Here is a 23684-nt window from a genome sequence, read left to right as displayed (position 1 = left end):
GGGCTTGGGCTATAGCACTAAAAATAGCTGGGTAGATGTTTGGGCTCAGACTCTGACACCCAACCCCTTCTCCAGGCCTCAGAGCCTGAGCCTGGCATGAGGGCACCTCCCCACCGCCTGCTCTTAGTGTGAGGGAGCCTTATCTGCAACTCCACCAGCCCCAGGCAACATAAGCACTCCCCTCTAGCTCTGTGCAAGCTCTGCTGTCTCTCTGCAGGCCAGGGATAGGCACACATACACCAAGCCCTGAGCCCCCTGGGCATCTCCCTGCAGTGTCCAGCCCCTGTTCCGCTGGACTTTCACAATGTTCACAGCGATCTGATCCAGGGGGTTTCCTGTCAAACTCTGTGCACCCCTGTGCCCTCTGCCAGTTGGCATCAGGAGTTGCCTAGCTCACACCCTACCATTGCATTAACAGAAACGTTGCCTTCTATAGCATAAAAAATAACCTCCCGTGGCTGTAACAAGTGTATTTTTAAAGGCGGTGCAAGGGGCTCTTCTCTCCACACAGAAGATGCTCAGACAGTGGTCTGTGCAGGAAGTGGATTTCAGCTCCTGGCCAGGGGCTGGCAGATAATTTTTCTGTCTCACTGAGTGAATCATTTTCCTTCAAAATTTAGCGAAAGTGGGAGCCTTCTTCATAATGGTCTGGGTAGGGTTTTCAGAAGTGACTAGTGACTTTGCCCCAATTGTTGGGGAGCTCAGCTTGATTGAGACACCGTGAAGAGATTTGATTTGCACAGTGCTGAGCACCCACCTGCTGAAAACCAGCCCACTTTAAGGTGGCACAAGCTGGGCAGCCAAAAAGGTGGTACTCAAAGCCACAGGTTCTTTCGGAAACTCTTGACCTGCCAGTGTTCAGTAGCTGGGTCTCCCTTAAATCCTTTGTAAAAATCATCCAATAAGAAAGAGAGGGGCTCAGATCTAGTTAAACCCATTTTAAGCAACCTCTTGAGGGCTCCGGAAAAACTGGTTACTAACCAACCAAGTGAGGAGAAACCCTGACGGTAGGGTGACCAGATAGCAAGTGTGAAATATCCGGATGGGGAGAGGGAATGGTAATAGGCGCCTATATAATAAGAAAACATCCTGAATAGTGGGACTGTCCCTATAAAATGGTAGGTTTCAGAGCCGTGTTAGTCTCTATCCACAAAAAGAACAGGAGTACTTGTGGCACCTTAGAGACTAACAAATTTATTAGAGCATAAGCTTTCGTGAGCTACAGCCCACTTCATCGGATGCATAGAATGGAACATATAGTAAGACATATATATATATACATACACACGTGCTGAAGTGAAAAAACAGATTGACAGAGCCAGAAGAGTACCCAGAAGTCACGTACTACAGGACAGGCCCAACAAAGAAAATAACAGAACGCCACTAGCCGTCACCTTCAGCCCCCAACTAAAACCCCTCCAACGCATCATCAAAGATCTACAACCTATCCTGAAAAATGATCCCGCACTCTCACAGATCTTGGGAGACAGACCAGTCCTCGCTTACAGACAGCCCTCCAACCTGAAGCAAATACTCACCAGTAACCACACAACAAAAACACTAACCCAGGAACCTATCCTTGCAACAAAGCCCGATGCCAACTCTGTCCACATAGGTTTCAGAGTAGGAGCCGTGTTAGTCTGTATCTGCAAAAAGAAAAGGAGGACTTGTGGCACCTTAGAGACTAACACATTTATTTGAGCATAAGCTTTTGTGAGCTACAGCTCACTTTATCGGATGCATTCAGTGGAAAATATATATGTCCACATATTTATTCAAGTGACAGCGTCATAGGACCTAATCACATTAGCCATGCCATCAGGGGCTCGTTCACCTGCACATCTACCAATGTGATATATGCCATCATGTGCCAGCAATGCCCCTCTGCCTTGTACATTGGCCAAACCGGACAGTCTCTACGCAAAAGAATAAATGGACACAAATCTGACATCAGGAATCATAACATTCAAAAACCGGTAGGAGCACACTTCAACCTCTGGGGCCATTCAGTAAAAGATTTAAGGTAATTTTGCAACAGAAAAGTTTCAAAAACAGACTCCAACTAGAAACTGCTGAGCTTGAATTAATATGCAAACTAGGTACCATTAACTTGGGTTTGAATAGAGACTGGGAGTGCCTGGCTCATTACACATGTTGAATCTATTTCCCTATGTTAAGTATCCTCACACCTTCTTGTCAACTGTCTAAATGGGCCATCTTGATTATCACTCCACAAGTTCATCTTAACTAATTAGCCTCTCACAGTTTGTAAGGTAACTTCCAACTTATCTGTATGTATATATATCTCTATCTTACTATATGTTCCATTCTCTGCATCCGATGAAGTGGGCTGTAGCTCACGAAAGCTTATGCTCTAATAAATTTGTTAGTCTCTAACGTGCCACAAGTACTCCTCGTTCTTCTTCCTATAAAATGGGGACATCTGGTCACGCTAGCTAAGGATTGCTACTTCTGAATACAAGGGGCAATTCGAGCCCTGGGGGAGACTCATCCTTGCAGGTGGACCCAACCTGACACTCCCATGGGCTCCAGGGGCTCCTCTCTCCCTCATGTTACATACTGCAGATGCTGGAAATGGAGCTATGCCCTTTCCCTTTTACAGAGGTTGGGCCACCCTTCACGACCACTCCCCTGCAGTTTGTATTGTCTGGGCAGAGGAGGGACTACAGAGCAATTCTGGCCAGGCAGCTCCAAGCTGTGACGTTAGCAAGGGAGGGGCGGGTGTCTGAGAGATAAACCGAGAGAGCGAGAGAAGGGGAACGGGCGGAGGAAACTGGGGAGACAGAAACAGCAAAGAGTGAGAGAACAGGGGCAGGAAAAAGAGGCAGGGGAGAGGTAAAGGCACGGGGAGGAGAGCAAAGAGAGACCATGGAGCTGCTCCTGTGGCTCTGGTCCCAGCTTCGATCCTGCGGGAACAACCTCCCAGCCCTGGGCATAGCCCTCACAGTCTTCGCTCTGCTGTTTGATTTCCTGAAGCGCAGGAAGCGCTGGAGTCGCTACCCACCAGGGCCGAGCTCTCTGCCCTTCCTTGGGACCATGCTGCAGATCGACTTCCACAACCCGCACGTCTCCTTTGCCCAGGTCAGGGCCAGAGGGGCTGGAGAGCCCAGCGTGCTGGGGAGCGGGGCTGGTGGTTCGTTAATGCAGCTGGTGCGGGCTGGACGGGTTATTTGACCGGCCCGGGGCTTTTCCAAGGCAGGAGCCGTCAGTGCCCCTCGGGGCGGGGGGGCCCTAAGGCTCTCTGCTTCTCTGCTTCGGCCTTGCTCTGGCTCCGGACCGCAGAGGGCAACATTCCACTCCGGAGTCCAGTCCAGTTCTCTGCAAAGGTTGTGACAGCGCTGGAGGAGTGTGACCCCCACTGCGCACCCGCCCCCCCCCCGCCAAACACCCCCCCTCCCGACTCTTTACCTTCTCCCTGTAATTTCAGTTGGAGACATTGTAGCCTGGGCTGTTGCGCAATATTAGCACTGTTAAACAGCTGCTGCATTCCCCCTCAGAGGTGGGTGCACTCAGTGGTGGGTGAAGTGGTCCCTTTATGTACCATCCGTATCCTCTGGGATGAAAAGGGCTAGTGAAAGACTTATCGTATATGAAAATGCTTTTGTCTCTGCTCAGCTCCCTCCATTCATTCCAAAGTTTCTCTGCTTTGGGGACGTGGAGGCAGGGACGACAGCTTCCTCGTAAGTCACCAGAAATGATTGAGCGTCTCAGCAAAAGCCAGCAAAAGTGTAATCTCCAGCTAGCCAACTTTAGGATGTGCTTGCTGGCTGTGGCTGCGCTAACAAGAGCACACACAACTTCTGTGGGGTTAGTTCCTGCAAGTGAATGCTTTGTCCTGTTTCCAAAGGAACTGTTGACGTAGCTTGCGGCAACTAAATCATATTATGGTTTGTGACTGTAGTTGCCAAACTCAGAGGCCCCATTTCTAGGCTGGTACCATGGAAACCGGGTCTGGGTCTTGTTTTCACCGTGCAGTAGAAAGAGCGTTTGAGTTTCCAGATCAAATGGGATTATGACAATGCTAGCAACAACACTTTTGACCTGCCGCTGTTTTAACTCCACGTTTTTAGTAACAACGTATTATTCCCTTTTCTGTCCTTTTACTTACAGATTCTTAGAAATTAAAGGTAGAAATGGCCTAGTCTTATCCACCCCTCTCCCTTCTCGTGGTATGCCCCTGAGGGCTTTATCCATTTTTAATAACCAGCAATGAGGCTTTCATCACTTCTGCTAGGACACTTCCCCAGTCTGATACACCTCTCGCTGAGGTTGTGTTTCTTGCTGTCCACAGTCAATTTTCCATTATTTAGTCTCATTCCATTACTCCTTCAACCAACCTTAAACAATTTCCCTCTGTCCTTTCCATTTGCACCTTTCAGATACTTGCAGGCATCAATCATAGTCCCCTTCCTTAGATATTTGACCAGTCTATATATTTACCTCATTTTATCTTTCCTCATGAATGAGCCCATCCAGCTCCCTAATCTCGTTGGCTGATGCCCATGTGGCTTTGAGGAAAGTTACTGTAGAAAAGCAGGAACACAATACGTTGTGCTTTGTGTTTTTCACGTACACATAAAACAAGTACTTGTGGTTTTTCTCTCCCTAAATTCTTGGCCCAGAAAGGCATTTTCTCTTGTATGAGTGGACAATCCTCAAGAAATCCCACAAAAAGCTGAAAATAGGTTAAATTTTGAGCCTAAACTATTTGATGATTATTTTAAACTGTTCAGCTTTGTGCTCTGCAATGCCTGTCTGTCACCAGGGTACAGTGGCCCTGGTCCTCGCTCACATCAGGCACACTCTGTGCTGGCGGAGTGGTGCAAAGTGGCCTCAAAGCTAGTCTAGCCAGCGACAGCGCATTCAGCCAGGACAGGGGGATAATCCAAAAGCAATTCCTACGGAATGCTTTCCTGTAGCCCAGGGGCACAGGCCACGGTTTTCAGTGCCCTGCAGAATCCCAGCTGCTGAAATTGCCTCTCATGGTTCTTGAAAAGTGCCACAATTTAGAAAGGCCTTCAGGCTAATCTGAATTACTGCAGGGGAACGGGACTGGCCTGGCACACATGATCAGCAGAGTCCAGAGGTATCTTAAAGAACTTTGTACTACCCTCTCCTGCATTGCACCACACAATTGTTGGCTGCGGGAAAGGATCAAGGTTCGTAATTACAAAACTCAGATTTGCAGCCAAGAACTTAGAAGAATCTCAATGAAGATTACCTGGTTTTGCTTTGGTCGAAGACCTGAAAGTTGCTGGGCACGAGCTGAACACCTGCAATTCCACAGGTGCCCTCTCCTCAGGTTTCCCTTGAGTGTGGAAAAAGGGCAGGACTTTTATGCGTCCCCTTTCTAGGCACGTCTGGTCTACACACAGTTTTTGTATCGAGTTAATGATTTCAGTCAGGGATGTGATTTCTTCCCCTACCAAAATAGTTGAATCAGAGCTGCATTAGGGCACTAGTCAACACCCTAACATTTCCCTTTATCTGAGTGTCATTGCCATCTGCTGCAAGGCTCCGAACACCATTGGCTAGGATACCCTCATAGTTACGTTACATTTCATAGCGGCAATAAGCCATCTCCTGGCGAATGTATATGGGGTAATGCACCACCCACATAGGTTAAGAGATGGGGCAAAGAAACGGTCACGCTTTCGGGAGTGGCTCATGAGTGGGAGAGCTCCCACTGCCCCGCTGCCAGAGCTCCGGTGGCGCTTAAAAGGGTCCAGGGCTCCCCGCAGTGGCCGGAGGACTGGGCCCTATAAAGCACTGCCGGGGAAGCCGGTCCGGTCTGGCACGGCGTACTGGCTCTTGCCGGTATGCCAGACCGGACCGGCTTACTTTCACCTCTGCCTCCTGGACAGGAGTGCTGGAACCTCGGTAGAAGTGTGTGGGAGGGCATGAGGCTCTGCCCCCTCTGTGACCCTATCTCTCCTCTCTTCTTCCCCCCAGGCCCTGCCCTCTCTGTGGCCCCACCCTCTGCTCCTTCTCTTTCCCCTGAGGCCCTACCCCCCCCCAGCCAGCCTGGAAGCCCAAGCCTGGCTGTGGTAAGAGCCACCCAGGGAGCCTGGCCATAGTGGGGAGTCCCCTGGCCCCCTCTGTTCCGCCACCCCTGCTCCTGGATCATTGTAACAGTCTTACCATGGAGTCACAGAAAGTCCCCTTAGACTCTCCAGTCTATCTTGCCACCCAGACAAACTGAACTTACTGATAAATGGTCACCAAAAAAAATCACCCCACATTCAGCTTATTCCCATTCCCAAGAGACCAGTCACTTACCCCAGATCAGTTGGTACCCTAGATCTTACACCAAAGACAACACCTGTAGCCAATCCTGTAATAAATGATCTAAAGTTTTGTTAACTAGGAAAAAGACATTACAAAGTTATTTGCGGGTTCAAGCAAGCAAACATATACTCACAGATGAGTTACCATCTAAATCCTAAGAGTGAGCAAGTTGCAGTGATGTGTCTATTCAAAGTGTCTTTCGGGGCAGACCCAGCAGGCAGCCCTGGGGATCTCTAGCCCTGTCAGAGTTCAGACAGCCAAAGAGATGGAAAATTTTCCTGTGACTTTGTTTGATTTCCTTCATTCAGCTTCCAAGTCCACAGAACAAGCTTCCTTGCACACAGGATTTCCAAGGGGGGATAGGGCCATTAAGCAGTCCTTTGTATTGCAATGTTCCTTGACCCAGCTGATTTTGATAGCCCTTCTGGATGGGGTGTGGCAGGAGTCCTGTGCCTGGTTCACAAGCGCAGAGCGGACATTTGCTAAGTTATAACGCAAAACGTACAGATTTTCTTGTGGCGTGGAACACCGACATTGCAAGTGAGATTAACGCCTGCAGCAACTCACAAGCATTTCGTAGTCTAAACACGAAATACATTCTTGTAAGACTAATACCTACTTTGAGCAAACTAACATACAGGTGACCTGGTCTGGTCTCCAGCTATGAGTTTGTTAGTTCTTAGCTAATGCCTGCAGCCTGGGCAAGCGCTGGCACCTCGTTTGCCAGCATCACAGGAAACGCCCTTCCCCACCCCCAATCCCTTATGTCAGTAATTTTTATTTTGTGTGTATCTGTAGCCAGCACTGCTGTACCCTCTGTGATAATATCCGATTTCATAAACGAAGCAAGGTTGGGCCCGGTCAGTGGTTGAATGGGATATCTCCTATGCAAAGCCATGTGCTGCAGGAAGCGTTGTAGAAGGCTGTCTGTGTCAGTGGTTAAACCAGTGCCACACCAGGAACAATGTACGCTTGGGTCTGTTATCCTTGGAGACACCAAAAGAGGTCCTGACCTCTGGTAGTTGTTAAAGACCCCATCTGGCTTCCAACGATATATTTTCCCCTTTTCTTTTCTTGGCAGCTGAGTAAAAAATATGGAGATGTCTTTAGTCTTCAGAACTGCTGGAGTAATCTGATAGTAGTGAATGGATTCAAAGCAGTAAAGGAAGCATTGGTCCAGAAATCAGAGGACTTTGCTGACCGACCATACTTTCCTATATATGAACAGTTGGGTTATGGAGAGAACTCTGAAGGCAAGTACCTTGGAAACTAACATAGTTCTCTGGCAGCGTTGCAGGGGGACTGGCTTTATCATCTGAGCTGCTGGAGAGGTTGAAGGGGACTTAGCGAGTGAGCTGGAGTCTGCCCCTGACACTGCCTCTCGCGAGGAGGAAGTCAGGCTAGATGAAAATGGGGACTCTCCTTCCCAACTGCAGCGCTGCAGCAACTACTAAGACAGGGCCATTCTGAAATGCTCCGTGGGATGTACATGCCAATCAACACCGATTGGCTGCCACTGTCAGAACTGGCGGATTCCTACCCCTCACCATATGTAGGCACCTTCCTCGGCTTGTAAAAAAAAATAGCCTCCTTCCAAGGAACCTCCAGGACCCAAGAGTGAAAGTGGGGGAGGGTAGAAAGAAAAGCAACCTAAAAGGGAGGCTTGTTGGGCTGGATTCCTCTCAGGTTATCCCAAAGCACTTTCATTAGAAAGCTTAGAGCTGGACAAATACCTATAGAGTCACATCTTCTCAACCATGGGCAGTATGTGAACCCCCCATTTGGGGAGGCTAGTCCCCTGCCCTGAGCTCCCTACTGCAGCTGGAGAAGCCCTGCCCAAGCCACCGCCTGCCTGAGCCACCCCGAGCCCTGGCTGGCTGGAGGAGCTCTGAGTCCTCCCGCTGGCCTGGGGCCATGGTGGGGATTATTCGCAGAAGTTTGGGGAGGCTTAGCCTCCTCCAGCCTCCGTTACGCACCGCCTATGTTCTCAGTCTCACCCTGGCCCATACTCTGGCCAAGGCAAGAATGCGCCCTATAGTATGTTCTCCAGGGCTTTCTCCAATCCAATTTTAAATGACTTGTGGTGGGGCATCCATGAATTCCTTTGAGAGACTATTGAGTAGTTTACTCGATCTAATCATTGGGAAATGTTTTCTGACATCCAGCGTGAGCCTCACACCCTGAGGCTATAGCATGGCTTAGCTCCATTGATTGCATCCGGTTATAGGAGCTGTGGATCTGGTCCTGAACTTCATCCCCTTACTCCTAGCTATACCTTGGACCTCCCTGAATAATCCCTCTCCTTCTGCACTAACCACCTACACCTATGAAGGCTGCAATAATAGCTCCCATTAGTTGCCATTTGGCCAAGCTGTACTTGGTTCCTTTTATCCTTCCTCAGAAGCCAGTCCCTTCAGCCCTATTTTGTTGCTGTCCAGTGAATTTTGTATGGTGCTTCTCAGAGGTTATTATGTCTCTTGTTTGTTAATATTTTCCAGGGGTGGTGCTTGCAAGATATGGTCATGCGTGGAAGGAGCAAAGGAGATTTGCACTCTCTACCTTGAGGAACTTTGGGATGGGAAAGAAATCCTTGGAGCACCGTGTGACCGAGGAAGCTGGATTTCTATGCTCTGCGATCAGTTCTGAAAAAGGTTTGTGGCATCCAGGGAGATGGGGCAGGGGAGCAGTGTAACTTCCATACATAAGGAAATGAAAGGATAATATGACTGATTATGAAGGAAGGAATAATAACACAGTATCTCACATTTCTACATAATCCCTGATAGCCAGAAGGATACTAAAGTGCTTTGGAGACCAGACACATAGTGATCATTCATCCAGCACTATCTTGAAGCCACCTGTGGGGTCCAACCGGACAGCTGTTTTAACATGACAGTTTGTGATGGGAAGTAAAACAAAAACAAACCCCCGACACCTCCAATTGAATGTCCAAGGGGAATTTTAGGTTGGTAGAATGTAATGATCTCAACTGGAATCTGGTGAAGGCGTCAACACTAAGACGCTTCCAAAACATGCCATGACGTCTTTAAGGACGTCACTTTTATGCCTCAACTTAAAAATGTCTGTAGCAGCACAGTAACATCTGTCTGTACACAGGCGGCCCGGGTTCAGTCCCGAGGCAAGGAGATGAGTACTGTTACCTGCACACAATTCTCTGTTACTTGCACACTCTAGGGGCACCCACTTGACCCAGTTCTTAGGGCTGAAGGCGTAACCCTCTTAATTTAGACACCCACCCTTACCCCAATCCTAGGGCTCAGGGCATACCGTTTGGGGGTTTGCAAGACCTTTTACCAGTGAAAGAGCCTTACACAGTAATAACCTCTATTTATTAACAATTACCAAGCAGAATACACATGGTAAGCGTACAATGCTGTGCTCGCCAATCCCGGTCAGGCAGGCGGACTTTCCCTGTTGGCCATGCAAGGGCAGTCTCGTCTGGATTCCGCCACCTTAACTAATTTAGACCTAGCAAAATTAATTATGTAACAGATGAAAACAAAGAACCAGACAGAGATCATACAGACAAACAATCGAGAAGTGAGGACCACTAAGTTTTCTTTAACCCTCTTGAGATCTGTTTGTTTATCTGGTGATAGTGGGTGCCATTAGGACAGGATTGCCTTCTTAACAGCCCGATATTACATTGTTTTAATGTATTTTAGATGGAATGTGAGGATGTGACTTCCTACTTCTCAGCTAATGGCTGCGGCTCTCCTAATATGGTTGCAGACAAAGGACTTATCTTGAGAGTACCACTGACTGAATCCGCAGCCCAAACCTGCAATTCTTAAGTTTTCCATGGTGGTCTCTCTTCCAAGTATTGAGCAGGCCCAACCCTGTTAGTCTGTGAGACATCTTTAACTTCCCCAGCTGTTAGCCGATGGCCAAGGATGTTTGGTGAGGTGCCAGCTATGCCCGTTTTATACCATCCGTGACTTTAACCGCTAGGACGCACTGTCCCTTCGCGGCGGGCAGCCCGGGCTAGGCTGACGGATGCCCCAAGGTCCTAACCACCCGTGACTTTAACTGCTAGAGCTCAGAGCTCCTTCGCAGCGGGCAGTCAACACTGACTGACAGGTGCCCCAATGGCAGTACTAAGAGCCTCTCCACACCCGTGACTTTAACTGCTAGAGCTCAGAGCTCCTTCGCAGTGGGCAGTCAGGATTGACTGACAGGCGCCCCAAGAGTTTGCCCCGTGGAGGCGGCACAACTCAACGCTAGGCTCTTAGTACTCTCACCTAATGGCCAGGCTTTATAGCCAAAACGGCTGAGGTTCTTTAATTGTGTTGGCTGCTTTACAGTAAACCAGAGAAACAAGTCAGGCTTATGCACAAATGGTTACCAAAATTTATTAAACTAGATTCTAATCATGTGGTTACAAAATTGCTAGTGCCTACTTATTTAAATGTAGAGATGTTACACACACAAACAAGTTACAAAACTGAAGCCACGATCCCAAAGAAAGAAAACAAAGTATAGAGCTCTATTTCAAAATATGTGTACACTAAAGATAGGAGATCAGGTGTGGGTGCTTCTTACCCTCCTTGCATCTCTCGATTCCAGCGGTGCCAAGCCAGGATCGGTCACTCAATTCCGCGGAAAGACGAATAAGGGACAAGGCTTAGGGACCCTCTTAGCTGCAGAAGCCTTGGGAGGCTGTCACTTATCTGACCAGCAGATAGATAGTGAAAAGCACTCCAAAAATCATGGTGCTGTAGGTCCCCTACTTATACCTCTGTACTCCTTTATTCTCTTTCTCCTTTCTTATGCCAAATTGGGGCTGGTCTGTCTGGGTGACGCCAGCTCTCGCAAGAGTAGTTTACACTTGCAAGGGAGAGAAACAATAAGTTTCGCCTACTGGACATTCCTTTTATTAGGGTAAATATTTTCCCACCTAGGATGTTGGTGTGTGTGCATCATGCTATTTAGTAGGGGCTAAGAGCCATGTCTGTCACAGCGCCTCTGCATGCTGTGAGCCCAATTGTGTATATGTTCCCAGAGGCACATTGTAGCAGCACACCTGTGCTTCTCACAGCTTCAAAGGCTGTGCTGGAATTTATGTTAAGTGCCCTGTTGTTTTGGCTTCCGTTTCCCAGCAATGCTGGTCTGGGGGGGGCGGGGGGCTGGCTGTCTGGCTACACCAGCTTACATGAGCATGGACTTTCAACTGGTTGTTCCATAAGAAGTCTTGAAATGTTAGCGGTTCTTGCTCAGTATGTTCCATGCAGTGAGGGGCAGGCTACAATGCTGTTGTGCCTCCTAATGTCTTTGGTTGGTCCTGTATGTTTTTTCAGGTCGTCCTTTTGATCCACATTTTCTTATAAACAACGCAGTTAGCAATGTGATCTGCTCCCTCATCTATGGTGAGCGCTTTGACTATGACAATAAGAAATTTCAGAGGTTGCTGCATTTGATTGATCAGGCCTTGAATGAAGAAGCTGGATTCCTGCCTCAGGTAACTCAGCATGTATGATTTGGTCAGTAAGAAGCTGCCATTTGATTGATCAGTAAGATTGTATTTTAGTGATTCTTTTCTGGGAGCCATAGGGTGTGGTTGTCTCTCTCTCTCTCACTCTGTTATCTTAGCTCCTTGTCGTAGTACCTTGGCTGCTGCGCATCCCTGGAGTGCCACAGAGCGTCTTCCGATCCCAAAAGGAGATCCTGGACTTCACAAATGAGCTTCTGAAGGAGCACAGGATGACCTGGAATCCTACCCAAAAGAGAGACTTCACTGATGCTTTTCTACAAGAGATAGAGAAGGTAGGAGGAGAGGGGCAGGTGTAGATCTCTTTGGCTCTGTGAATGTATTAGTGATGGGAACACTCCCTGTTAGCTTCCCTTGTTGTCAAGTTTACAAGCAAAATCCTATTGCTAATAGAACTGCTATGAACAGCTCGCTATTCTATTTCTTCTGGTTTTCACTTATCTAGTGAGTTTAATGAGTTCACGCTCAGAAATCAGCTGAAGAAGAGGCTGAAACATGAAACAAGGAAACGTGTCACTTTTGACAAAATTTCCTTTCGAGAAAAATGAAAATGAAACATTTTGATAGGCTTGAAACATTCCGTTTTGAGGTTGTCAGAACAGCACTGTGACAGGGTCGGGTCAAATGGCTACAGGAGAGTAATAGAAGGCAGATATATTATCCCCAGGTTAAGTAGGTCCCTTTTCCCTGGGTAAGGTAACAGGGAAGGTTCCAGAACAATCAGGAACCGTCTGGAGACAATTAAGACAGACAGGCTGGTTAGAACACCTGCAGCCAATCAAGAAGCTGCTAGAATCAATTAAGGCAGGCTAATCAGGGCACCTGGGTTTAAAAAGGAGCTCACTTCAGTTTGTGGTGCCCGTGTGAGGAGCTGGGAGCAAGAGGCATTAGGAGCTGAGCGTGAGAACGCGTACTGTTGGAGGACTGAGGAGTACAAGCATTATCAGACACCAGGAGGAAGGTCCTATGGTGGGAATAAAGAAAGGGTTGGGAGGAGGCCATGGGGAAGTAGCCCAGGGAGTTGTAGCTGTCGCACAGCTGTTCCAGGAGGCACTCTAGACAGTTGCATTCCACAGGGCCTTGGGTTGGAACCCGGAGTCGAGGGCAGGCCCGGGTTCCCCCCAAACCTCCCAACTCCTGGTCAGGCACAGGAGGAGTTGACCTGGACTGTGGGTTCACGAAAACGGCCAAGCTGAGGGCTGCCGTGAAGCTCCAAGGCGAGCAAATCCGCCAATAAGCGCAAGACCCACCCAGGTAGAGGAGGAACTTTGTCACAGCACATTTCAATTTTTCATTTAGAAATTACTTCATTTCACTTTTATTTTATTTTATTGTTTGTTTCATTTGTATATTAATTTTATTTTTATAGTATTTTTAAAATTTTGATTAACCTGAAGCCGTTTTTAAAAAACTTTCATTTTGTGTGAAATTTCTAAATGTCAGCTTCTTGTTCTGAGTCGTAAACAAAGCAAATTACATCATAATTGGCTCTTAAATAGCATATTAGTGATTGCCCATGTGAAGTCTAAGTCCAAATTTACAGAATTGGTCTGAGAAAAATCGAGATAAGAAACCCTTAGAAAACAGACACATAAAATCCACAGCATTACAAAAGATAGCCGGACTACTTCGTGCTGCGATCCTGTCATATCTTGTACGCTAAGCACGGTGGCCCTGAAGAGTACTTGGTGGGGAGACTGTTGGTTCAGTAGGTAGCACTGAGGTCCAGGCAGGAATAGGGCCTGTCAGATTGTTATTCCCAGGTAGGTATATGAATTTTTGGAATCCTGATGTTAATTTGTTGGCCAGCATGTTGGCTGCACCCTGCTCGCTACTACATGGAATTTCTGACCTGATCAAGTGTGAGTGATCACACTAACCTCTTGAGGTTGCAGAGGCACAAATCTCTAAGACTGACTGGAGACCCTCCTTTAACTCTGGTGGCAAGAGACTGTGGGCAGAGTTTCCAGCATGTATGCTGAGTGTACTGAGTTGCATCAGCCAGTGGGAGTCTGCCGTGCCTGGGTACTCCTCCTCCATCTTCATAAACTCTTTCAGGTGTCTTTGGCAGTGGTGCTGGAACTGGGGGTGCTGCTGCACCCCCTGGCTTGAAGCAGTAATAACACACACCAAATACATGGTTTCCAGCATCACCACCCCCACTAGAGAAATTGTTTCGGCACCCCTGGACTTTGGTGGGTCAGAAAATGCTGCTGAAATGTCCACCAGCGCCTCACGGAAACTCTGCCCAATTCCTGACCCAGGCGTGACAGCGCAAGCAAGAAAAGTTCTTGAAAAGGGGCCTCTTCCATGTTGCTCGTCAGGCAGTGTTGGCAGGCTGGTCAAGCTTCCTGTAACGTGCAGGGTGGGCATGAAGCTTCCCCACAGTCAAAGGCTAGAGCGGCCACACTCTGGGAGCGTGCTAGGGAGTCTGGGATATGGTTGGTTTGACTCAGGTCTGCCTGCTACTGTGTGGATGCCAGAACCCCAGGTTCGCGCCTGGGCTCGAAAATTCTTAATGTAGGGTTGATAATCAGCATAGACTTCTGCAGGGGTAGTCAATAAACTTTTGTCAAGGTCCACATTTCTTGGTCAAGGTATAGGCAAGATCCAGACTGCAGAGAGAAAAAAAACAATAATAATAAGTAAATAAAAAGGTTTCAGGGTCTGTTCAAAAGCATCCAGCAGTCCAGATTTGGCTTGCGGACTACCTATTGACTACCCCGGTGTAGATGCTCAAGCCCATGGTTCTCTAACGCAGGGTCAGCTGAGTCAAGTGTCCCGAACCCTGGGCTTATATTGCCTGTGTAGACATACCCTGTGTTTTAGGAGGAGAAGGTCCCGCGCTTTATTCCTGATGAAGTCTATGATGTGTGGGACAAATTATTACCTTGAAATGTATGTGACCAAGGAGCCATTACAGCATGTGTTGTCATATGTACGTGTTTTGCTGCACTCTGCAAACAATTCAACCTTTCTGTCTGAGAATATGAATTACCACTATCTACAATTCTGCTCCTCTCTCCCCAACAAAAATCTAAGGTCAAATCATGCTCTCCTTTGTTCTCTTCAGGCTAAAGAGCATGCGGGGAGCAGTTTCAATGACAACAACCTTCCTATGGTAACAGTTGACTTGTTTACTGCTGGCACTGAGACCACTTCCACCACCCTGCGCTGGGCATTGCTGTACATGCTTCTCCACCCTGACATCCAGTGTAAGCAAGGGGACTGGTGGAGATGTGACTGGTTCTTCCACAGAGAACTTCTTAGCATCTGCTGTCACCTATGTGTTCTGGGGGTATGAAGCTGCCGTAGCAGCAGTGACAGCAGTGATTGGGGAATAATTCCAGTGGAGCACTCTCTGAGGGGGAGAGCAAAGCCCTGTGGGAAGGGAGAAAGGAGAGAGCAAGCCTCTGTTAAAGATTTCAGCTTCAGAGGGAGCACTCACCACTTTTCTTCATGACAAGTGCACTTTGAGACCCTTGTAGCTACTTGGTAACTCTTCCTTGTCCTAGGGTCTCTGCAGGGATAAATGCTAACCTGCCTGAATGTGCTAATGCTGGAGGCACAAGTGGATAAGGTGGGATCTCTCGAACAATGAGATTATTAGCCTATAGAACAGAGGATGACTATGTAAGTTGGGCTGAGTAACCGAAGATGAGCGTGCTCTCCTTCAGCTCCTAATTCTGCATTTCTCTCTTTCCTACTGTCTACGGGGCTTGCTTTGCCCCCTTACCCCCAGCCAGGTACACCCTGCCTCCCTTGCACTCTTGCTTTCAGGTGCTTTCAACAAACATATAAGACCTGATTGTGAGGTCAGGAATTAGTAGTTGGGAAGCAGAGCAGTTCATGTCTGGGGTATCAAAGAAGCTTTCTGGTTGTGTGAAGGTGAGAGAAATCGGAGGTTTGTCCACCCCCTCTCCTCACTGCTGGTTATCTTTCCTGACCCCTGAAGAAGTGCCCCAGACACTTAGAACGCCCACTTCCTAGAGATGACTCACTTGTAAACTGCTCAGTGATTGGTAGGAAGGTGGCTAACAAACTCACCGAATATAAACCCAGCGCTGTACAAATAGACAGACCATTTCTGCCCCACAGGGTTTAAAGCTTAAGGGTAAATGCGTAGGTTCCCCATTTCTATAGTGTTGATGTACATCATTATGTTGCATTGAGGAGGATGTAAAGTGTCTTTTTCCAGGTAAAGTCCATGAGGAAATTGATAAGGTGATTGGCAGGGACAGGTCACCCCAGATGGAGGACCAAGCGAACATGCCTTATACCAGTGCTGTGATCCATGAAACTCAACGTTATGGGGATATCGCTCCTGTTGGATTGCCTCACATGACATACCGGGACACCGAGCTCCAAGGCTTCTTCATTCCAAAGGTATCTATGGCCAGGCAGGGGATGCAGACCTCCTCTGCCCTTGCAGACTTATGTCCTGCAGCTGCAGACATTCCATATGTGAATCTCCCCAAGGTTCCATGAAGAGGGGGGTGGAGCACCAGGCCCTGATTCACACAACCATTGGCGAGTTATCAAATGTGCAGTTTTAAAAGGCCTTGTGCTTCAGAGACAGCCTTGTTTATGTGGTTAGCTCCATCTTGACCAGGTCTTTGAATATCTGAAAAAACAACGAATTGAGCTAAGACACTACTAAGCATTTCAATCCTTACAGGGGAGACTGTAATTTTGTCTTGGGCACTTTCTAACATTCAGTACATCTGCTTGAAGGTGGAGAAAGGTAATGCTGACTGACTGTATAGAAACTACCAGCTAGGTCAGCAGTTCAAATTCAACACAGTAGCAACTAACAGTCTATTATAATCTGAAGGTTGTTCAGAGGCCACTGTGCATGTCTATCCAGTTCCAAATGGACAAGAGACAATGACAGGCAATTACTGCCTTCTTTGGTGAGAGTCTCATTGGAGAGACCAAAGCCACACAATACTCAATTCCACTTTCGCCCTTAGAGGAAGCTCCTCTAGCTCAGGACTGAGGCATGTGAGAGGGGAAAGATCTTGCTTTTTCTGTGAAGACAATGAGAATTGTGGTTTGGAGTCTCTCAGTCAGCACGCTCTTACCAGAGCTAAAATTAACTTGGGAAAATATTTGAAGCAACTGGGGAGTAGAAGCAATTTTCATCTCCTGAACCTCATTAGACCATGAAAACACCCCTTGCATACTCTTAGTCTAGCTAGCATGCAATGGACAAGGGCTTGAGAGCATATGCTGTGCACTGGCTGGGGCCTTGAAAGCGTCCCACTCCACTGTGCTATAAGATTATACAATGAGGTACCTGAGCTGGGTTCTGTGCCTTCCTCTGAAGCATCCTACAATGGCCACTGCTTGAGATGGGATATTGAATGCAGAGGGACTGGCCTGTTCTGGTGTGACAATTCTTATGTACCCTGTTCCTTCTCTGGGGTGGATCAGGGGACGACAGTCATCATGAACTTGACCTCGGTGCTGAAGGATGAAACGGTTTGGGAGAAGCCGCACCAGTTCTACCCGGAGCACTTCCTGGATGCAGATAGGCAGTTTGTGAAGCGAGAGGCCTTCCTGCCTTTCTCTGCAGGTAAATCCAAGGGGAGGAGCAGCTGGCAGAGGCCGTCCCTGTGGAAATGAGGCACAGTGCATGAGATGTGACCCACTATAGTTATGGGAAAATGAGTCTCCTCTAAAGCAAGATGTCCCTCTCATCATGAGAGCAGCTTCCTCAAGGGGAAGATCAGTGCAGTCTGTGCTGAGCTGGGCCTGTTCTTCATGAGCATGCTGCATCTCCCCAGAGAAACCACTTCATACTCCAATAGACACAGGGACATACTGAATGCAACACATTAATCCCTTCTGCACTCCAACGGAAAACCTTAACTACAAGCCCAGGAATCTGTTTAGAAACAATGTGCACGCAGGTGAGGTGTGTGTTATTGGGAAAAGGATGAGGTCGGCGTTAAGGCTTTCTGTTAAAGCATGATCAAAATTGCTGTGTCCCACATGCTTCTTTATCTGTTGCAAGGCGCCCTGATCAAAGGAAGGCGTTTGTTACTGGAGGCTCTGGGACCACTGCAGTGGGGAACATGGATCAGTCGGGGATAAAGGGGAGATGGATGTTCCCAGTTTCCTGTATGCTCTCAACTCACCCGAGAGATGGGAAGGGGGAAATACTGATTCTCTGATACACACCAAAGGAGGCCAGCTGTGGCTGGTGGAGGGTCTGTAGGGTCTGTCCTAACCCCTCTGGACACCACATCAACAGCAGTGGGAAGCCTGAACCAGTGGGCCACTGCCTCTGCCAGGCTTGTACGAGTGCAGCCCAGGAGTCCCAACAGTGTGAACCATGAGGGCTTCGACAGGAGGGTCTATGCACTGAGCAGGATTATAGCTTTTCCACAGAACCTTTCCCAGTGACTGGTTGGTGCTCTCTAGGTTTGTTTCAATACAGCCAACCGTTTCAGTGGCAGAGAGGGGTTGAGGTCCCATCGAAGAAAAAAATGTGACACAAACTTAGGCAGCTTCTAACGCATTTCCAGGATGCTCTGGTATTGGCTCAGCGGGTACATCTACACTTCAAACTGGGGGTGTATGTTCCAGGTTGGGGACACATACCCACGCTAACTCGGTGATAGCATGTAGGAGCGTAGCCACTGCAGCGTGAGCAATGGGAGGGGCTGGCCGCAATGAGGATGATCCCGTCCAAGATGGTAGGTACCTACTCAGGCGGCTAGCCCCTCCCACTGCTTGCACCCCCATGGCTACACTTCTCTTTTTAGCACACTAGCTAGCTCAGAGTTAATGGAGGCACGTCTCCTTGAGCTGGAGATTACACCTACCGAAGTGTGGACGTATCCTTGGTTAAAGGCCACTTTTGTTTTTCATTTTATGATTTTATTTTAGTCTGTAAACAGGCAATTGATCAGCCACCTTCCATTTGTGCCAAACTGCAGTGCAATCAGAGTTTCCCCTGCACCCTTTGTCAGTGCCTGCCTTTCACTCTCTCTGGAGCAGCGGTTCCCAAAGCATAGCTCACAACCCCAAATGGGGCCACGCCATCAGCACATGGGATCGTGGCAATCCTTTGTGTGCAGAGGATGCCATTTTGCTCTGTACAGCATGACCTCGCATGCACCATATGTAGGCAGTCACACCGGGTGGAGGACACCATTTTGTAGAGCAAAATGGCGTTCTCCACAAGGGGTGAGCTCACACTTACGGTGTGTCTGAGATCGTGCTGTGCAGAGGACACCATTTGGCTCCTCCATGTAGTCTGGGATTCCGGACAGAAATACTTCATTAAAACAGGGTCATTCCAGAAAAAAAATTGGGACCTGCTGGTCTAGAGCCTCACAGAATTCAAGAATGGACTTTTGTTAGCTAGCTCAGTATTTGTACCTTAGCAGCACAAAGCACAACACCTCTGCCTTTCCTATTTGCTCAACAGCCACATTAGATAATAGTGTTGCCCCTTTCCAATGGCTGAATGGCTACTTGAAACTACAGTAAAGAATAAAATTGTCAGACGCATAAAAGAACATAATTTGTTGGGGAAGAGTCAACATGGTTTTTGTAAAGGGAAGTCTTGCCTCACCAAGCTACTAGAAGTCTTTGAGGGCGTCAAGAAGCACGTGGACAAGGTCCCTCACCAAAGGCTGTCATGGGATAAGAGGGAAGGTGCTCTCATGGATTAGTAACTGGTTAAAAGATAGGAAACTAAGGGTAGGAATAAATGGTCAGTTTTCAGAATGGAGAGAGGTAAATAGTGGTGCCCCCCAGAGGTCTGTACGGGGACGAGTCCTATTCACCATATTCATAAATGGTCTGGAAAAGGGGGTAAACAGTGAGGTGGCAAAATTTGCAGATGATACGGAAGTACCCAAGAGAGTTAAGTTCCAGGCAGACTGTGAAGAGCTACAAAAGGATCTGTCAGAACTGGGTGACTGGGCAACAAAATGGCAGATGAAATTCAATGTTGATAAATGCAAAGTAATGCACATTGGAAAACATAATCCCAACTATCCATGTAAAATGATGGGGTCTAAATTAGTTGTTACCACTCAAGAAAGACCTTGGAGTCATTGTGGATAGTTCTCTGAAAACATCCACGCAGTGTGCAGTGGCAGTCAGAAAAAGCAAACAATGTTGGGAATCCTTAAGAAAGAGAGAGATAACAAGACAGAAAATATCATATTGCCTCTATATAAATCCATGGTATGCCCATATCTTGACCACTGTGTGCAGATGTGGTCGCCCCATCTCAAAAAAGCGATGTTGGAATTGGAAAAGGTCAACAAAAATGATGAGGGGTATGGAACGGCTTCCATATGAGGAGAGATTAATAAGGCTGGGACTTTTCAGCTTGGAAAAGAGAAGAGTAAGGGGTGATATGATTGAGGTCTATTAAATCATGACTGGTGTGGAGAAATGTGGGTCATTGGTGAAAATGCACCACTTGTATTTGCCTCGAGTCCAGGAAACCAATGTCCCCAGATCGCACTTGAACCAGAATCTCCTGCTTGGTAGCATGGGCATGCTGTTCCACCTCAGATTTCTCTATCCAAAAGGCATTTATGTGCCCATTTAGATTCTAGAAGGCAAGAATTCCACGAACAGCATATGGGACAGATCGTCAACTGGTGTAAATTACCACAGCTCCTTTTACATTGATGGAGTTGTGCCAATTTAACCAGCTGCAGATTTAGCCCTGTGTGTTAGAGTGTCTCTGACCCTTTTGAGTCAGGCTAACTAGGCAGTAATTCCCCTCTCCAAATCAACTGACAGGAGAGTCCTTTGTTTTATGGTTTCCACTGAAGCTTTTCGTCCTGGCCACCATCAGAGACAGCGAATCGGATTAAATAGAACATTGGTCGGTCTGGAGAAGTATTTCCTAGTTGTTCCTGTTCACACAGGGTCTGGGAATAGGGAGACTCAGCATCTGCTGCATATGGAGGCAGATTCTCTGTTCACTCCAACCTGTGGGTGCGCAGTATGGGTCTTACTCCTTCAATGACTAGTCATTTACATGTGGTGTTGTATCCTCCTCCTTCTCTCTGACTCCTCCCTCTTTTCTCACTCCCACGCTTGCAGGTCGTCGTGTTTGCCTGGGGGAACAACTGGCCAGGATGGAGCTTTTCCTCTTCTTCACCAGCCTCCTGCAGCACTTCACCATCCGTCTCCCTGAGGGCCGGGCCAGGCCTCGAGAGGATGGACGCTTTGCCACGACACTCACCCCCAACCCCTACCAGATCCAGGCTGTCCCAAGATAAGTGCAGTTTTCTGCCAAGTTCCCCTCATATATTTTAGGACCGCTGTAGTGCTTAGCTGAAAGATGCTCCTACTCCAACGGGGCAGCTTCTCCCGTCGGCATAGTTAAGCCACCTCCCTGAGAGGTGTTAGCTGTGTCGATGGGGGAAGCTCTGATGACACAGCGCTGTCTACCCAGAGGTTAGGCTGGTATAACTATGTCGCTCAGGGGTGTGGAGTTTTCACACCCCTGAGCGATGTAATTATACCGATATAAGCCTGTCGTGTAGACCTGGCCTTAGTGTTGTGTCTGCTTCATTCTTTAACAGAGTCTCCTTGAGATCACCTGAAGAGATGGTATCAGCATTATTGGCTGTTTACCCATCAGCACTGTGTAGATCCCTGTCACGTATCAGTACACAACGCAAATGTGTAACAGAATGCTAAAGATAGCATCATTACACATGGATATCAAGAGCCTGGCAGACTTGTCACTGCAACACACAATGAGCTTAGTGCAGCTGTTCAAATGGGAAGCTCAGTGCTCTGAGCCAGCAGGGTGTGGTTTGGTTTTCTAGCACTTTTCCTGGGTATTCCCTTCAGGGCCAGGCCAATGCCTCCTCTGAGAAGAGATTCTGAAGTATACTTTGCATTTGCTTGTACAAGCTGCAGACAGTGCTATTGACAGAGATTTACCTGCATTACTTCAGGAGATTTGGTAAACAAAAATGGATCACTTCTTCCACTGATGTAAAGTGACTTCAATGGAGCTATGCCTATTTCTGCCAGTTGAGGATCTGGCCCAATATGTACTTTATAGTTTAGTGTAATTCAGGGGTGGGCAAAGTACAGCCCACGGGCCGGATCCGACCCATGAGCCATTTTCAGCTGACTCTGCTCCGGCGCTCCAGCCGGGGCGCTGGGTCTGGGGCTGCAGCACAGGCCCGCTCTGTCCGGGGCGCTGGGTCGGGGGCCACACCATGCGGCTCCAGGAAGCCATGCCAGGGCCCCTCTCCGGCTCCTACACACTCCAATGGGAGCTGCAGGGGCGGTGCCTGTGGATGGGGCAGCGTGCAGAGCCATCTGGCCATATCTTGGCATAGGAGCCGGAGAAAGGACATGCCGCTGCTTCCGAGAACCGCTTGAGGTAAGCGCCGCTCAGAGCCTGCGCCCCCTGAACCTCTCTCCACGCCCCAACCCCCTGCCCCAGTCCTGATCCCCCTCCCTCTCTCAAAACCCCTCGATCCTAGCCTTGAGCACCCTCCTGAACCCCAAACTCCTCATCCCCAGCCCTACCCCAGAGCCTGCACCCCCTCCTGCACGCCAGCCTCAATTTTGTAAGCAATCATGGCTCACCATACAATGTCTATTCCCAGATGTGGCCCTCGGGCCAAAAAGTTTGCCTGGTATAATTCCAGTTTTGATCTTATCTTTTTCGTTTTGCACAAACGTAATATGAAGGAACCACAGTTGTACAGTGGGTCCAAACACATGTTTATTGGAAATATGCAACATGCCAGGCATTCCTCCACCTACACACTGCTGCTCTGGTTGGGTTCTGGCAACTTCTAAAAAACCTGCGCATGGGGACTGGAACAATAAGGCTTACAAACTATTTAAAGGGATATTACGCTATGCCTGTACATGACACCTTCCTTCTTCCATTGTACACGTTCCTTTCACTTTCAGCCCGGAAAAGGGTTAACACAGTTTCTTTGGAATAGAAACCTCTTCTGTTAGAGTAAAGCGACTATGGGAGGAATTGCCACTAATTTGCCTCAAAATATTGTGTTTTTTCCATGATAAGCCTGTAATTTGCCCTTGCAAAAGATTGTTATAATTTGAGTGTTGTATACAAAATAGTAAAATTACGTTAATAAAAAGAGGACTATTTTATTCTTTAATGTTTATTACTTCCTGTCTCTTTCGTTCTTGAAAATTGCTTGCCTCTGGTGCTTCATATCAAGTCCATGCTCTATGTTACTGTGCGAAGGAGATTTGGGCTGTGTGACTAGAAGTCAAGAGATGAGATTGCAGTTATGTTGCTTGGGGAATTGCAGAGTGAATTGTGATGGAGGGTAGATCACATTCGCTGCTTGGCTGGATTATGAGTCGTTCAGACCCAACAATTATTTTTAACCTAAAAGCCTCTTGTTTCCAAAGGAAAGCAGCTAACTTACACTTAGTTTCCCATAGCCCTGTCTAGGCTGTCGGAAGCAGAGACTAGTCAGCGCACATCAGCACTTCAGCCAAGCCACCTGTCCACCCACAGACTGCCCAGCCACACAGCCCAGCGAAATGGGACAGACCATTGTCAAACTGTAACATGGAGATGATGATAATATTTCCTTTGTCCCACTGTGTCTGCCTTGTCTGTTCAGAATCTGAGCTCTTCAGGGCCAGGACTGTCTCTTACTGTGTATCTGTACAATGCCTAGCACAAAGAGATCTCCAGGTACTATCCTAATACAAACAATAAACCACAGGAATAATTACCACATTTAAAGTAAAACTTAGACGCAAAGAAAACGATTGTTTTTTGTGGCTGCACAAAAACTTACCAAGGATGGTTGGTGCTTTCAGCTGGAAAGAGAATTTAGGTTTTACTCTGCAAAAAAAATAAAGA

General features: G+C 47.8%; 1 protein-coding gene and 1 long non-coding RNA gene across 3 annotated transcripts in view; one reads left to right on the top strand and one right to left on the bottom strand.

The window, feature by feature from the left end:
* Nucleotides 1-3873, bottom strand: part of LOC141980478 (uncharacterized) — a 33901-nt gene extending 30028 nt beyond the window's left edge. Inside the window, exon 1 of the long non-coding RNA XR_012637567.1 lies at nt 3430-3873. This is a non-coding gene — a long non-coding RNA (uncharacterized LOC141980478). The remainder of the gene's footprint in view (nt 1-3429) is intronic.
* The window catches only part of LOC141980475 (cytochrome P450 2D14-like), a 32988-nt gene extending 10022 nt beyond the window's left edge, over nt 1-22966 (top strand). Inside the window, exons 1-9 of one of the 2 annotated variants that reach the window (XM_074941725.1) lie at nt 2752-3102; nt 7391-7562; nt 8808-8960; nt 11628-11788; nt 11920-12093; nt 14892-15033; nt 16017-16204; nt 17255-17396; nt 20903-22966. In XM_074941725.1, coding sequence (XP_074797826.1) covers nt 2890-3102; nt 7391-7562; nt 8808-8960; nt 11628-11788; nt 11920-12093; nt 14892-15033; nt 16017-16204; nt 17255-17396; nt 20903-21081 — 1524 coding nt within the window. In that variant the 5' untranslated portion in view covers nt 2752-2889 and the 3' untranslated portion in view covers nt 21082-22966. Of the gene's footprint in view, nt 1-2751; nt 3103-7390; nt 7563-8807; nt 8961-11627; nt 11789-11919; nt 12094-14891; nt 15034-16016; nt 16205-17254; nt 17397-20902 lie in introns of those variants that run through there. The other variant, XM_074941726.1, reaches the window with a different exon arrangement.
* The last annotated feature ends 718 nt before the right edge of the window (nt 22967-23684 follow it).

This window comes from Natator depressus, chromosome 1 (genome assembly GCF_965152275.1).
Source record: "Natator depressus isolate rNatDep1 chromosome 1, rNatDep2.hap1, whole genome shotgun sequence".
In the NCBI taxonomy this organism is placed as follows: Eukaryota; Metazoa; Chordata; order Testudines; family Cheloniidae; genus Natator; species Natator depressus.
This window is presented reverse-complemented; position numbering and strand designations above follow the sequence as displayed.